The 15862-nt window shown below is 40.5% G+C and overlaps 1 protein-coding gene across 19 annotated transcripts in view; it reads left to right on the forward strand.

Annotated features, from left to right (window-relative positions):
- The window catches only part of Macf1 (microtubule actin crosslinking factor 1), a 336209-nt gene that overhangs the window by 209427 nt on the left and 110920 nt on the right, over nucleotides 1-15862 (forward strand). For 13 of the 19 annotated variants that reach the window (XM_076934251.1, XM_076934252.1, XM_076934253.1 and 10 more), the window contains 6 exons: nucleotides 475-5802; nucleotides 7124-7273; nucleotides 10484-10699; nucleotides 11081-11230; nucleotides 12801-13034; nucleotides 15326-15475. In XM_076934251.1, coding sequence (XP_076790366.1) covers nucleotides 475-5802; nucleotides 7124-7273; nucleotides 10484-10699; nucleotides 11081-11230; nucleotides 12801-13034; nucleotides 15326-15475 — 6228 coding nt within the window. The remainder of the gene's footprint in view (nucleotides 1-474; nucleotides 5803-7123; nucleotides 7274-10483; nucleotides 10700-11080; nucleotides 11231-12800; nucleotides 13035-15325; nucleotides 15476-15862) is intronic. The other 6 variants (XM_076934254.1, XM_076934256.1, XM_076934255.1 and 3 more) reach the window with 2 other exon arrangements.

Here is a 15862-nt window from a genome sequence, read left to right on the forward strand (position 1 = left end):
TCTTTTCTTTCCACTGAGTGCTACTTTGTAAATAAAGCTTGTTACTCCCATATGCTTAATGCTGTCTATCATCCTTTGAGCAATCTGTGAACTTCTGGCTCTATTAAACATTTGGCAGTTTAGAAGAATGACTTCCACTGGGCGGTGGTGGTGCACGCCTTTAATCCCAGCACTTGGGAGGCAGAGACAGGCGGATTTCTGAGTTCGAGGCCAGCCTGGTCTACAGAGTGAGTTCCAGGACAGCCGGGGCTACACAAAAAAACCCTGTCTCAAAAAACAAAAAAACAAAACAAAGAAGAATGACTTCCTAGCATGAATGGCCTGGCTTCCATTTTGGTATTTTGTACAGGTTGGGACTTACTCGGAGTAGGTTTTTCTTGTGATCAGAATTTCATCTACTGTGGTTCTCTTTCAACATATGTGCTTTTTACCATTGGTTCTGATTCAAATTTTCATTTTAATTCTTTCTTTTAGGGTTGCCAAGCAGTTGCTGGTGTGATTGACCTAGGCACAGTGGAGATATTTCCCATCTTCAGAGCCATGCAAAATGGCCTCATTGACCAAGACACAGGCCTTGTCCTCCTGGAATCCCAGGTTATCATGTCTGGCCTCATTGCTCCTCAGAACAGTGAAAAGCTCTCCTTGGAAGAGGGTCTCACCAGAAATCTCATTAACCTTCCAATATATCAGCAGCTCCTGGGACTAAGGGATTCTCTGTCTTTAATAAGCAGGCTTACAGGCACCCAAGGCTCCCTTTCTGTGGTGGAAGCAATTGAAAAGAAAATAATAAGTGAGAGACTTGGATTGAAAGTCTTAGAAGTTCACCTGGCAACTGGAGGTTTCAGTCTCTCCCCTAGTGAGAACTGTATTAATCTGGAGGGAGCTTTTCATCAAGGCTTCATTGCATCATGGCTTCATTCAGAATTGCAGTCTCACCTGAGATCATCCAAGAATTTAATAGACCCCAATACAGCTGAAAAAGTTGGCTTGCTGGAACTGATGCAGAGATGTATCATCCATCAAGAGTCAGGGTTGAAATTGTTGCCTGTCAAGCAGTTGGCAAGGGGAATGGTGAGCTTGAAATCAGGTCGGAAAGTTAGCATTTTCCGTGCTGTCCAGGAAGGGCTGATAGATAAGCAGGTCACTGTCCGGCTGTTGGAAGCTCAGCTATTTGCTGGTGGCATAGTAGATCCAAGAACAGGACACAGACTTACTGTGGAAGAGGCTATGAGACATAATTTGATTGACCAAGATATGGCCTGCGCTATTCTCATAAGGCAGCTTCGGACAGGAGGCATCATTGACACTGTCACAGGGGATAGGATGACTATTGATGAAGCAGTGACCAATAATCTAGTAGCTGCTAAGATTGCTCTTGTAATTCTAGAATCCCTCTGGTCATTTATGGGGTTCCTATTGCCTGAATCTGGAGAGATCCTCCCAATTACAGATGCGCTAGAACAAGGTATTGTGTCTACTGAATTAGCACATAAAATCCTCCATAACCGACAGCAAATTGAGGCTCTTTTTCTACCAACACTCACAGAGATTTGGTCCTGGGAAAAAGCAGCAGAGAGTGGTATCCTAGATAAAGATCTTGTCAATAACTTAAGGTCAGTTCGTATCCCTGACATGATGCCCCACATACAACTAGCAGACTCTGCAGAACAAAGCAAGGTAGGCGTTGCTGCTGGTAAACCACCTGTGTCACACCAAAGAGAGGAAAAATGTAGCTCTGGAGAGAAGCTGCTGTTTCAGCTGATGACTCACGGCGTCATTAATGCACACACTGGACACAGGCTGCTTTTGCTGGATCAAGAGATGGTGGAGATGCTAACATCCAGAGATGACTGTCAAATCATTCTTCCAGAAGTATTTGAAATTCAGCATCAAAGACTGGACACTTCTGAGGAATTACAAGAATTGGATACTGGGATCATTTCCCAAATTTCCAGTGCTAAGCATCCTAGGAAGCCCTGTGAATCCCAGTGTCCTCCTCAGAACAAAGACCATCCCAGTCAGGAAAACTGTACTGAAGCAAAAGGTGAAAGGTCTATGGTAGGAATAAAGCGCTCTTCTGCAGAGAGCCCTGAAAGAGAGCTGTTTGTGGGAGAACAAGAAGCCATTACTGAAAATGTTGGCAGTTTGAAGGTCATCAATAAAATCAAGTTAGAGCTACAAAGACCATTATTAGGAAGTAAAAAGGAAGAGCAAACAGAAATGTTTAGCGAGGAAAGTATCAGTGGAGACCCCCTCCTTGTAGAATGTCCTGGGGAATCTGAAGGGATGGCCTTGGTGTTTGACAAAGACCTTTCTACTGAGAAGTCAAAACACCAAGCTCCCACAAAGTCTTTGTTTGCATGTCGTAAAGAACAAATGAAGCCTGTCAAAGCTGGCCATATTCCAGGTGAAACTGGAATACCACTCATAAAGTCTCATAATAAAATGTCACAATTTCAGGTAGATACTTCTATAAGTTTGAAATCAGAATTTAAGTCAGAACATGATATGAATGTTAATTCTTTAAAGAAAGAATTAAATGAAGTACTTTTGGTTAAGGATCACCACAAACAAAGCCAAGAAGGACAGAGTGTTGCAGATGGTCAGATGGTGATATTAGAAAAGGCTGATACAGAAGATAGTGGTAGTGAGCCTTCCTTGTTGTGTAGCTCTCCTTTTGAAGACACTACCTTGAGTACACTATCTGCACAGCTACAGGATGGTGGTATCTTTTATGAAGAAACAGGTCAGAAACTCTTACTAAATGAAGCAATAGCCCAAGGCCTTGTGTCCAGCCACACAGCTGTGAAACTTATGGGGAAATTGAACATGTTTCGGGGCTTCTTTGACTCCCAGACCTGTGAGTCTTTGACAACTGAAGAAGTTATTGATGAAGGTCTAATGGATGAGAAATTATTGTATAATGTCCTTATGTCAGACAAAGCTATAAGTGGTATCTTAGACCCCAGGACCCACTCACTGTGCTCTGTAAAGGAGGCTGTGGCAGCTGGACTGATTGACAAGGAGACAGCCACAAGGATTTTAGAGGGACAGGTGATAACTGGTGGAATTGTTGACCTGAAACGAGGCAAAAAGCTTTCAGTAACTTTGGCCTCAAATCTTGGTTTGGTAGACATTGCTGACCAGACAGAACTTATCAATCTGGAAAAAGCTACCAAAGGCAGAGGTGCTGAAAAGGCAGTTAAAGAGAGATTAATCAGGCTACAAATGGAAACAACAGGACTTATGGACCCTGAAAGTAAAGCACCATTAACAGTTTTGCAGTCCATTGATAGAGGTCTTCTAGAGAGAGAAGAAGCTGTTTATCTGTTGACTAATCAAGTGCTTGATGGTGGTATCATTCATCATATATCTGGCTTGAGACTTTCTGTTGATGATGCCTTTAAACATGGCTTGATTGGTGAAGATGTAGCCAGGCAGCTCAGAAAAGTTGAGAACTTTAACCACCATCAATTTTTTCATCCTCAAACAAAGGAAGCTCTTTCCTTCTCGGAAGCCATAAAATTAGATCTTGTTTCTCCAGACTTGAAAAGAGAAATCCAAGAGATTCAGGACTTTAGTGGGAACTTAGAGGATTTCATTTATGGCCAGAAATTGACCTTGGCAAAAGCTAACAAAGGAGAATCCTTAGCTAATAAAACAGAATTGCCTTCAGGAATGATGCATGGAGTTATAGATCCTGAAAACTGCACAATTATTCCCTACTCAGAATTGGTAAAGAAATGTAGGATTGACATTGAATCTGGATGGAGATATCTTGAAGTAATTCCATTCTCTGATATTAAAGATGAGACAAGCAACAAAGTGCTAACACTGTCTGAAGCAATCCAGCATGGAAAAGTAGACTTTGCATCTACATTGAAGGTTTTGGAAGCTCAGGCGAACACTGGTGGAATCATAGATATGACCACAGGAAAAAGAGTGACATTGGCATCAGCTCTGGAAAAGAAACAGTTAGATGAAAACATGGCCAGGATTATTGCATCTCATCAGGTGTTAACTGGAGGAATTATTGATATACATAATGATCAAAGAGTGACTTTAAATGATGCTGTTGAGAAAAGATTGATTAGCCCTGAACTGGCAACTATGATCCAAGTAGATACCTTAGGAAAGCAAGGTGGGACTGGAGTATGTGAATTGAAGGGTGAATTTCTAAGAAAGGAGTTACTATTTGAGTTTAGTAAGACTACCGGGGAGAGTTATGATAAAGAGAAACATGAGGGAGTGTTACAAGTTGGCAGTCAGTGTACTCAAGGAAAGCCTGATGGAAAGGTTTCTAATGGGGAAAAGGCAGAAAATGGCAAGAAGATTTCATTTGAAATGGAAGGCCAACGTCAAGAGGAGGAGAAAGCTTCTACAGACAATAAAGTATCTGCCAGCATCATAAGTCCTTTTGGTCTTAAGGGTAAATCTTCATATCAAGTTTTGGTGACACATTCCTGCCCAGAATCTTCTGATTTGAAACTCAGAGAGGAAGCTAGCAGTCCTGTGAGAAAATGTGCAGATGTAGAGCGGGAGAAAGCGGGAACACAAGTAAAAGTGATCTCTCACGTAAAGCAGTCAGCCTCAGGCCTGGATGCTGAAGAAGCAAGAGGGTGTCAGGGGAGAATGATTTCAAAAGGACAAGAATCTCATTATGAAACAGCAGGCAAACTGTGGAGTGAGCAGTCAGTGAATGTGAAGGTTGGACGGAGAGTGAGGAGAGAGATGGGTGGAGAGCGAAGTATCCAAATGAGCAGAGTAGCAGCAGTTCTTTCTGAGGAAGACTTGGCCCAGAAAGTTACAACTGATGATGAACATGACCCCTCTGTGAAGAGCCAGGCTATGAGAATGACTGGGGATGACAAGGAAAAAGAAGCTGGTAGAGAAAAGGAAGGCTTTCCTTCCCAGATGACATCCAAAGATGTTTCCCTAAAAAATAGAGATGCTTTAACATTCTTCAGTGAAGGGGAAATGAGAACTGTAAACCTCTGTTCGATTTTAAAACCAGGAGAAAAATTATCTCAAGAAACTGCTAGTACTGTCCAGAAAGAGCCATTCTCTTCTGAAATCTCAAGACCTGAAAGACTAAACTCCCAGGAATCAGATGGAGAATCCCAAATTTCAGATGTACCCCACGTTTCCAAAGGAGACATGGCTGCCCAAATTACCTCAAGACAGGAGACTACTGATGAGCAAGACCTGTGTATTACATCTAAGACTGTAGAGACCAAAGATAAGATTTTCCCACCCAAGAATTATAAAGAAAATTTACATCAAGGAATACCTATGGACTCAACAAGAGCTAATAAATTGAAAGAAACCCCATTTTCTACTCTAGATACGGAAGGTATCAGTTATCTAGATTCCTCCGATATAAAGGGTCTTCATGAGGATAGCAAAGCGGATTATAGGTTTTGTGGACATCAGAAATCTAAAATAACAATAACCCAGGAAACAAAATATCTACAAGTAGTAAATCCTCTAGTTAGAGACACAGAAGAAGGGTCCTCTGAAGATAGAGTAGGTCAAAGAGGGCCCAGGATCTTGGCATCTCTTCCTCCAGAGAAACTGCCCAAAAGGACAGTGCAGAGTGAGAATATAAAGCATCATGATGCTGTCATTCCCACTGTTTCCGAACTCAGAGAGGAAATGCCACCGTCCCTGCCATGTTCTATAGTGAAGATACCCAAGGAAAAGCACAAAGAGTGCCTTGGGGATGAACGAGCCCCCTTCATGGCTATACCTATTGGGAAGGGGAGTGAAGGTGTAAATTCAGCGCCTTGCAGAGCAACTCAGGCAAGTATCCCAATGTGTTGGGTTCTGTTTTATTAGAGTTTGGGAGTATTTTTGTTTGGTTAGTTTTGATTTGGTTTTGAAACAGGGTTTAACTATGTGACTCTAGCGGGTCTGGTGCTCATTATGTATCCTGAGGGAGGTCTCCAACTTGTGGCAATCCTCTTGCCTCCCTTTCTAGGATTAAAGACACACCGTCATTTTTAGCTTTTAGTTAGTTTTTTACATACACATGTGCACACACACAAATTGATAACAAGAAATAAATTCTTCTTTAAAAGAAAAAAAAATAAGGTCTGTTTTCAGTTTACCAGAGAATACTAGTTCCCAAACTATAAGTAGTGTTAGCACTTATGAGGCAGAGGCAGATGGATCCCTGAATTTGAGGCCAGCCTGATCTATAGGTGAATTCTAGGTCACCCAGGGATACAGAGAGAAACCCTGTTTTAAAACAAGCAAACAAACAAAAAGATATAAATAGCTTTAATGCTATGATAATTCTTTTTTTTTTTAATGCTTCCTAGGCAAGTGCTGTATTACTACTTAGCTATTTATCCTCTCAGCCCTAGCTTACCATTATAATTCTTTTTTTTTAAAGATATATTTTATTTATTTCATGTATGTAAGTGAGTTCACTGTAGCTGTCTTCAGGCATACCAGAAAAGTGCACCAGATCCTGTTACAGGTGGTTGTGAGCCATCATGTGGTTGCTGGGAATTGAACTCAGGACCTCTGGAGGAGCAGTCAGCGCTCTTAACCGCTGAGCCATCTCACCAGCCCCCATCATTATAATTCTTAATTGGATACAAAAGTCACACATATGTACATAGTTATTTATTTTGTGTGTTAGCTAAATCTTTTAAGTTATTAATTCACTTATCATCCATAATATAGTTGTTGGAAAATTGGGCTTTGCCCGTGAATGTCTCTCTAAAAATTGTAAGAGTTTTCCTTCACTGTTTTTATTTTTGTGACTCTAGCAGTGAACTCAGGGCTTCCTGTATAACTTATGTACTGCCAATATCTATCTCCAGCCTGAGAGTTCTAAAATTAAAAACACTGAAGCTAATTTGAAATATTAGAGTGATGTTACTTGAAATCAGAATGGCTTTTAGAAGTGTTTTTAAATGATGCTTATTTATTTATAATTATGAGCTTCTGCTTTCTGAGAAAGTCAATAAAATGATTTTTGTCTATTGCTTAGAAATGGTTCTGGCAGAATAACATTTCATTCTGTCTTATGTATAGTAAAAATTGCTTCTATTTTAAAAGCTGACTTTAAGGAAAACAACAGGACTTCATGAGTTTTACTTTGGTTTGACAGAATGTGTTTACCCGGAGACTTTGTTTAGAACATGATGAGAAATTGGTCTCCTATCTGTCTCTGTTACGGGACATTGAAATGAGAACCAAACAGATTCAACCTTTGGAGCTTAATGTGGCAGAGCTTCAAGATCTACTGGGTCAGGCCAAGGTACGTACCCAAACATTCCTCCATTCCCACTGGCTTCCAGATGGTAGCTTCTAGCTAGCTATCCTGAAGACTTCAAGGTTTGCAAGAACCTGCCTTTCACTCTTTCCCATTGAAAGAAAATCTTAGACTCCTTGTTAGGTATTTGTACGATATGCTGGGTTAGAACAAGTAAGATTTTTAAGAATCATATTTGAATATACTTTGGATAGACATGTACTACCTATATGATCTTTGATTTAATGAAGTTAAGTTCAAAAGCAGTGCGATTGGTTAAGAAATTTGAAGTAAGTTGTGCATGGTGATACATCCTTTTAATCCCAGCACTGGAAGGCCTCCATACACACACACACACACACACACACACACACACACACACACACACACACACCTAAGAATACTACTTCTCAAGCTTCAGTAGGTGAAGTCACATTGCATAAGTCCCTGAGGCCCTTTATAGTTACACCAGAGAGCAGATGCATATGCAAACAGGGTTGTAAGTTGCTTAAAGTGTAAGAAGCAAGTAAGCCTACAGGTTGCCAACTTGTTTCAGTAGCATAGCAGTTACATATGTCTTTTCCCCCTTCTAGAAGACTAAAGATTGTCTTCTGAAGAAAGCATCTACGTAGACCCTATAGGAAGACACAGTTGAAGGCAAGGGTTCTTTTGTGAAGTCATAGGATTAGATGAAGGTGATTAACCCATGAGCTTCATTTGACCCACACACCCATGGAAATCGAAGACCTAATGGTGACAATGGGAATGATTTCCCAAGTGTAGGGCTCAACCCTATCCCATCAGTGACGCCTATATTTATCAGACCCATCTCTGCATATAGGGTTTGTAGGCAACTTTTTAGGCAATTCAGAAATCACCACCATTTGTGTCCGTGAAATATCTTAATAGCTAAAGGCACTTGCTGTCCAGCCTATAGATCTGAGTTCAACAATCTCCAGGACCTGCATAATAGATGAAAAGGAATTCCTGCATGTTTTTCTCTGACTTCCACACTGTGTTTGCACTGTAGCACATGCAAACTCAATAAAATAAATGAATGAATGGATGCAATTTTAACACCATTTAAAAGACTATAACATTAATAATAACATTGGAAAAGTATAGCTGAAACTCTTTAGGACAGAGATCTAAGGACATTCTTTCCATCAGTATGAGGTAAATAAATTTTGCTATTATGTATGTGTGTGTATCTCAGTATGTGAGTATGTGCACATGAGTACAGGTACCTATGGAGGCCATAACTAGAGTTTACAGGTAAGTTGCCCAGCATTGGTGCAAGGAACAGTAGGTGCTCTTGACTACTAAGCCATTTCTTCAGTCCCAGAATGCTTGTGTTTCCCTGCTGGGAAAACCAGCAGTGTTTTACTCAAATTATATGGGAATATATTTGCCTGTAATCCTTCTACTACAAGAAAGAGGCAGAAGGATCACCACAAGGTTGAGGCCAGCCTGGTCTACCTAGTTAGTTCCAGGCCAGCCAGGCCTACACAGTGACACTGTGTCTTACCAAAACAAAAGCCAGGCACACTGGCTGTTATCCTAGCACTGGGGAGGCGGAAATAAGAGGATTCCTGTAGCAGCTCACTAGGGAGTTACTCTATCCTAAATGGTGGGTTCCAGACCAATGAAAGATCTTGATTCAAAGGAAGTAGATGGAACTCCTGAAGATGACACTCCAGGTTGTCTATAGAGTGTACATGCTGTGTGTGTGTGTGTGTTAAACCAAAAAACTGATTCACAGTTTCAGAAGTAAAACCCTCTATTAGCTGGTGAGTTGGTTGGTTTTGATGGTTGGTTGGTTTTTTCCTTTTTTTTTTTTTTTTTGTATATGTGTAGATGCACATGTGTGGTTGTATACACCTTACTACACTTACAAGTGGGCCACAGAGATTTATTTTATTGTCCTGCTCCATCACCCTTCATCTTACACCCTTCGGAAAGGTGAACTGAATCCGGAACTAGGATGCGGAGCAACAAACCCTCTTCTTGTTCTTTATCTCTCTCTGCCACACTAGGGTTGCATGTGTTCATGGTCATGCCCAGCTTTTTATGTGGGACTATAGGATTTGAACTCAGTTCTTTGTGCTTCCTCAAGCAAGTGCTCTTACCTACTGAGGCATATCCACAGTCCTATTTCATTTGTTCAAAGAACACCAAGAAATACTGGCCTTATAGAAACTGAAGGAAAATACCTCTAGGAAGATCAGAGGGCAGAGATACTGAGTCCAGTGAAGACTAATTCATATAAAAAACAGTTTCCATGGAGTGTGAGATTTAAATGAGATGGCAGATGATTACTGAATGTCATTCGTTCCTGAAGTGTTTTTGTTGCAGGCAAGTAAAGAGGTAGGCCATAGCATGACAAAGAAATGTTTTCAGTGGATTTTGGAGAAACTAAGGGAGGAGAAATTGGTAAAGATAGTAGCTAGCTCTTAAGAACATTAGAATGGATCAAAAGGCAGCCTTGAAAGGGAAACCAAGTCACTCATTGAGATTGAAGATGAAGACAATCGAGCCTGCAGAAGTTTGCCCCGTTTCTCAATATCCAGTATGCAGTATAAATAGATGTGTTAGATGGCTATCAGGGAAGTGAGGCTATGCCTCCCCAACACACTGTTACACTCTTCCACCACCCACTGTTGGCTTCTCTATTGAAAAGTAAGAATATTATAGAACAGCTGAGTGGGAAGACTGCTTTCAGGTATTTTTATATTCTTTGGTTCTTTCTCTTTAGAATTTAGATGGAAAGAGTCGTCTTTTTGGTTGTTTTCTCTTGAAGCCCATTAATTCTACATGTCATCTGCCTGGGAAAAGGAAAACTGATGGTTTTAGAGAGGAGTCAAGGTGTAGTGGACAGAGTATTACACTGAGTCAGAAACCTGAATCCAAGTCCTAACTACTCTCCTATTTCTCTTGGGTGGCCTCAGACAAAACAATCCATGTTGTTCAGTACTGAGGAATGTTAGTTGATTAGTGATTAAACTAAGGAGCCTACATAAAACACCATCTTTTAAGTCCTATGTAGATGTGAGGTGATCTAGCACATGTACACAGCTGATTCCCAGATGGTAAAATTGCTACTCTGTACTGGGCATTGAGTTTAGGCCTCAAAAAAGGTAGGCACATGCTCTTCTACTGATCCCCGGGCACGGTACTGCTTCTGACTTTGGGGGTAACTTTACTCTGTCCCCTCAGGTATTAGACAAGGAATTAAAAGATCTGTCCACCGTGGTGAGTCAGGAATTGGAGCGTGTGGATCGGATTGTTACCAGTCAGCCACAAGAAGTTCCTGCTCAGCTGTTGAAGGCATTAGAGAAAGATGCCAAGACTCTTCAGAAGTCTCTAGGCTCCGTTAGTGACTCCTGGAGTTCCAGATTCTTCCACCTCCAGAATGCTGTGGAGGTAAAAAAGGTAGTGTCTTGGTTTGGGCATGTTTTTTTTTTTTTTTTTTTTTTTTTTTTTTTTTTTTTTTTTTTTGTGAGCATTTTCTTTTTTTTTTTAAGATTTATTTTTAATTATGCATATTGAAGGCTATATGCACGTGAGTGGAGGTGTCAGCAGAGGATAGAAGGAAGGTACTGGATCCCCTGGTACTTGAGTTACAGTGTGTTTGTGAGCTGCTTGGTGTAGGTGCTAGGAACTGAATTCAGGCACTTTGTAGGAGCAGCAAATGCTCTTAACCACCCAGGCATCTCTCCAGCCCTAGTACCTTGCTCATTTTTATTCCTAAGTGCTCTCACAAAGCCGGGTAGATCTGGAGAGGGATAGTCTGACTTGCTATTTATTTCCTAGACCACAGTATTAAATCAGCACAAGGAACTGGAAAGCAAGCTTCAAGATCTGAGAGCCTGGGTTGGCAGAGCCAGTCTTACTCTGAACAGCAAGGGATATGGCACTGAAGCTGGTGCTGACAGCCTGAGTCACACTCTCCAACAATATGAGGTGAGCTCCCCACCCATTCCCACCACGTCCCTTGACTTATAATACTTTTATTCTCCTTATTGCCAAATATGTCTTTATACTTAACCTTTCTTAGAAAGTACAAGTCTTCTTTTCAGAAATTGGATGAGTTATGTTTAATATTTAAGATTATTATACTCCTAGAGGTCCAGAGCCTTTGACTGTTTCTCCTTGAAATTATTCTCTGAGAGCCCAATTTTATATCTATTTTATACTGAGAGGCTAGGGTCTGTTCTTGTTTCTCTTTTGCCTGGTATTCAATCTTGCACAATTTGGGGGGAGCTTTTCATTGGTGACCTAAAGTGTAAGTAGGCAAGGTTTTCTGTAGGCTAGAAGTAAATAAATCACCAAGTGGTGGTAGCCCATGCCCTTAATTCCAGCACTCGGGAGGCAGGGCAGGTAGATCTTTATGAGTCTGAGGCCATCCTAGTCTACAAAGTAAGTTCCAGAATAGCCAGAGAAATCTTGTCTTGAAAAACAACAACAATAACAAAAGGGAAAAAGAATCATTTTACAAAGATTTTTGTTTGAAGTTTTATACATATTTATGGGGACCTGAGTGTATGTATGTGTGCCACATACATGCATGTCCCCACTGAGACCAGAATAAGGAGTCAGATCCCCAGGAACTAGAGTTACAGATTATCTTGAGCTGCTCAGTATCCTCTGGAAGAATAATAAGTGCTCTGAACCACTGATCCATCTCTCCAGCCACCTAAAAATAAAAAGTTGCTTTTTAGTGAATCAAATAAGTTTTCTGTTGTCTCAGTATTCCCCTACAGATTACTTACTGGACAATAAAACAGATGCTTAAGCCTATCTGCATGTTGTTTAACCTGCACATATATCTGTCACCATGTGCTTGTTGTGCTCACTAAGGCCAGAAGAGGCCTCTTAAAACTAGAGTTTCTACCATGTGGGTGCTGGCATTGACCCTGGGTCTTCTGGAAAAGCATCCTGTGCTTTTAACTGCTAAACCATCTCAGAAATTAATGTTGCATTTTTCCAAAACTTTTTTTAAAAAATTATGCCAGGGTTGGTGGTATGGGCCTCTAATGTCAGCTACTTGGGAGGTTGAGCTGAAAGAATCACAAATTCAAGGCCTTTCTAGGCTATAAAATGAGTTCAAGGCCAATCTGAACAGCATAGTAAAAGTGTCTTAAACAATATGAAAGGCGCTAGGGAGGCAGCTCCGTGGAAAAGTGGCTGCCCAGTGTACACAAGGACTTAGTCCCCCCCCCCCCCGCTCCACCAAAATACATAAGTATGAAAAAAATTAAGCCTTAAAATTTGAGTTAGGATAAAAAATTGAAAGTTTACTGCATTGTAAAGCTAGGTCCAGTAATGGAAGCTACTTGGAATTAATGCTTTGTTTTGGGAATTTGCAAAGAACAAGAGAGAGAGAGAGAGAGAGAGAGAGAGACTTGGTAGTGCTCCTTTTTGTAACCAATGATAAAATATAGAATATTAACCTTTAACTCTCAAAACCAGTAGCTTTTCTATGACTAGAGAAATAAAAAGTGTTTGTTTTTTCTCACCCCATTTGCCTTAGGATATGAAACAATCTATGGCTGAAAGGAAGTCTCAGCTGGATGCACTTGCTTTGGATATTCAGCTCTTTATATCTGAGCACCCACAGGATCTGTCTCTTCAGCAGAATAAGCAGATGCTGCAGTTTCTGAGTGAATTACAGAGGTCCTTCCAGGGCCTTGTGGAACACAGTGCAGCTCAGAAGGATGTGGTGCAAGGCCATCCTCAGCAAGTCCAGCAAGAAGTTCAGGTCAAGGTCAGACTGACCCAGTAACTGAACTTAGTTTGTCTTTTGGGGGTATCTTCTAGGGGTTTCCTGGCCTGCCTCCAACTATCATGATTCCAGGAACCTGGCTTTACCAACTTCAAAATTTCATGTCATACAGGCCAATGTGGTTTGGTCTGAGAGAACTGTTTGAGCTCTTTTTCTTGTTTTATGTGTATGAGAGAATATATGTTTGTGTGTGATTGCATGTACAAGTGTTTTTATTTTAGTGAGACTCTATTCTTACTATGTCCCATTGTCTCAACTTTTCATGTAAAATTATAGCTGGTCCTTTCTTCCTATTGCTTTCCCAGCGTTCATTTGAGCCTGTGAGGAGCACCTAGATCCTCTGAACACTGATAAGTGTGGCTCTGAGAAATCAGTTTTATTAAAGGGCTTTTAAAGTAACTAATAATAATATTTCCTGACAGTCTACAAACAGCTAACAAAAAATCCAATCAGAATAATACTGTTCTAGTTATTTTTTGCTGTTTTGTTTTTCAGACAGTGTCTCACTGTGCAGTGCAGGCTGACTCTGTGTAGACCAGGTTGGCCTTGAGCTTACAGCCTCTGCCCACCTGCTGTAATTAAAGGCATAAGCTACTATGTCCTACCCTTGTTTTGGGGACACTTAAGTTATTATTTTCTTGCACTTTTTTACCTGTTGAAGTGCTCAGTTTTTCACAGTGAACACAATATACAAAAGCAGGGTTGATGTTTCTTTTCTCTTATATATTTCTTATATATTTGACTATCATACCAATTCTTACCATAAGTCTCCTGTTGCAAATTTAAATTCAACACAATTCAGTGTCTAGTAACATCATAGACATAGGCCATCTTGAGTGATGGTTTTGTTATCTGTGCCATTGGATACATTGGTGTATAGCAAGTGACAGCATTGTCATGATCCCCAGGAAATTTGTCTCAAGAGCTTCTGTATTATACAAAGTATAGTTGAGCTTTTAAGTGAAACTTAAAGAAAACTAGGTTAGTCCATGCCTTCCGTCCCCTGCTACTATCTAATTATTTCAACTATGCTGAAATTGAAATGAATCCTGATGAAATATTTCAGGTCTCTCTCCATACCTGAACTTTGTGCAATGAACCCTTTATGTAGTGTAGTGTATCATGTGGATAATTAATAAAGCAGATTGGTCTGAGCCACCTTAAGCTTATTTGCAGCAGGTAATAGAATTGCATGTGAACATTCTGAACATGGGATTAATTCCACAGTGTGCATTAACATTGTCAGGAATGCTCTGCCTCTCTCTGTATGCTCTGAGTGTGTGTGTGCTTTAACATGTTTGCTTTGCTTTTTTCAGATTCAGTTTGCACTCATCCTAACCCATGAAGATCCTGTTGTACAGCTGAAGAGCTCTTAGGAGCTCTCTTCCAGTGCCCTTCTGTTTTTTCATAAAAAGGGACAGTGAGGGCCAGCAGTTTGTAAGTGCAGGTGACTATGAGATCAGAATGCCATCAGAAGGCAATCTGGTTGAAACTGTTTTTAGAAGGATGATCAGGAGAACACATCATGCTCAATTGTTGCTCAGTAAGGTGCTTTAGTGTTATGGAACTGACATGACAGATGGGAAAAGGATCAGGCATGGAAACATATCCTCCAGCCCCCTCTGGCCCTGACTTTTCTAGTGGTATTAGTGTAGACGCCCAAAAGATTGAGACAGTTGCTATTCTTGGGCAGTTTTTTCCTTAAAATAGCCAATTCCCTCTTTCTCAAGCCTGCCATGTAATTGTTCTGTTTAATGGTTCTTCTGTAGTTATGAGGCATTTGATTTATAATGTCAGTTATAAATTATTAAGAACATCATTTGGCTAATCAACTATTCAGATTCTTGGGGTTTTTTATTCTAATTCTTCTACTTTTCCACATTTCTGACTTAATGTGTATAGCAAATCCTCTTGTTTTAAAGAAAGAACTTTTCAGAGAGACAAATTTATCATCATCACCACTGTCATGTGGTTTCAATGTTGTCCATTTTAAAGATGGTAACAGCTGCCTTCACAGGAGCTTCCAAACTCAAACCTGAACTAGGAACACCTCGCTACCACTATCTGACTGTTACTCCTACTGCACACCCACATAGCAGACTGCCCAGATGAGGGAGCTTCTGGAATATGATTTCTGTGCCTTTTTCTATTCCAATTTTCCACCAATGTTTTCATCTTTGATATATAATTGTCATGTTTTGCATTTCAGGAAATTAACTTGTATTTGTAAAATGAGAGTTAATTATTTCTTGACTCCTCTACATTTTAATTAGACTCTGCAGAAACAACAAGACACTTGCCATAAGAAGCTGGAGGATCTTTGCAACTGGGTGGGACAGGCAGAAAGAGCACTGGTGAGGCACCGGTGTGGAGCCTCTCAGCAAGAGCTTTCTGCTCTGCAGCAGAACCAAAGTGACTTGAAGGTCAGTATGAATTAATCCATCTTGTCATTCCTCCAGTGTTTGCTAAGGCTCCATTACAGTGCTTAGTGGCGATATTAGTGGTAAACAGACATTACTGCCCTCATGAAGTTTACAGCTTGGTGGAAGAGATAGACAAGTAGACAGATTATAACTATTACATGCAGGAAGGTAAAGTTATGTGAAAACATCTGCCAGAAAGTTGACTTCAAAGAGTGTCAGGTAAACAGAAAAGTGGTGTATAAAACAGAGTTAGTACACCATGGTGTAGCAGGTAGAAAATGTACCAGGCAGAAACTCTGAGCATAGCATAGTCAAGAATTGAACGGAGGCCCCTTTTCCTGGCTACAAAGAACAAGAGGAAGATTAGTGAAAGTGGAGATCAGAGAC

The sequence above is a fragment of the Arvicanthis niloticus genome, chromosome 5 (assembly GCF_011762505.2).
Source record: "Arvicanthis niloticus isolate mArvNil1 chromosome 5, mArvNil1.pat.X, whole genome shotgun sequence".
In the NCBI taxonomy this organism is placed as follows: domain Eukaryota; kingdom Metazoa; phylum Chordata; class Mammalia; order Rodentia; family Muridae; genus Arvicanthis; species Arvicanthis niloticus.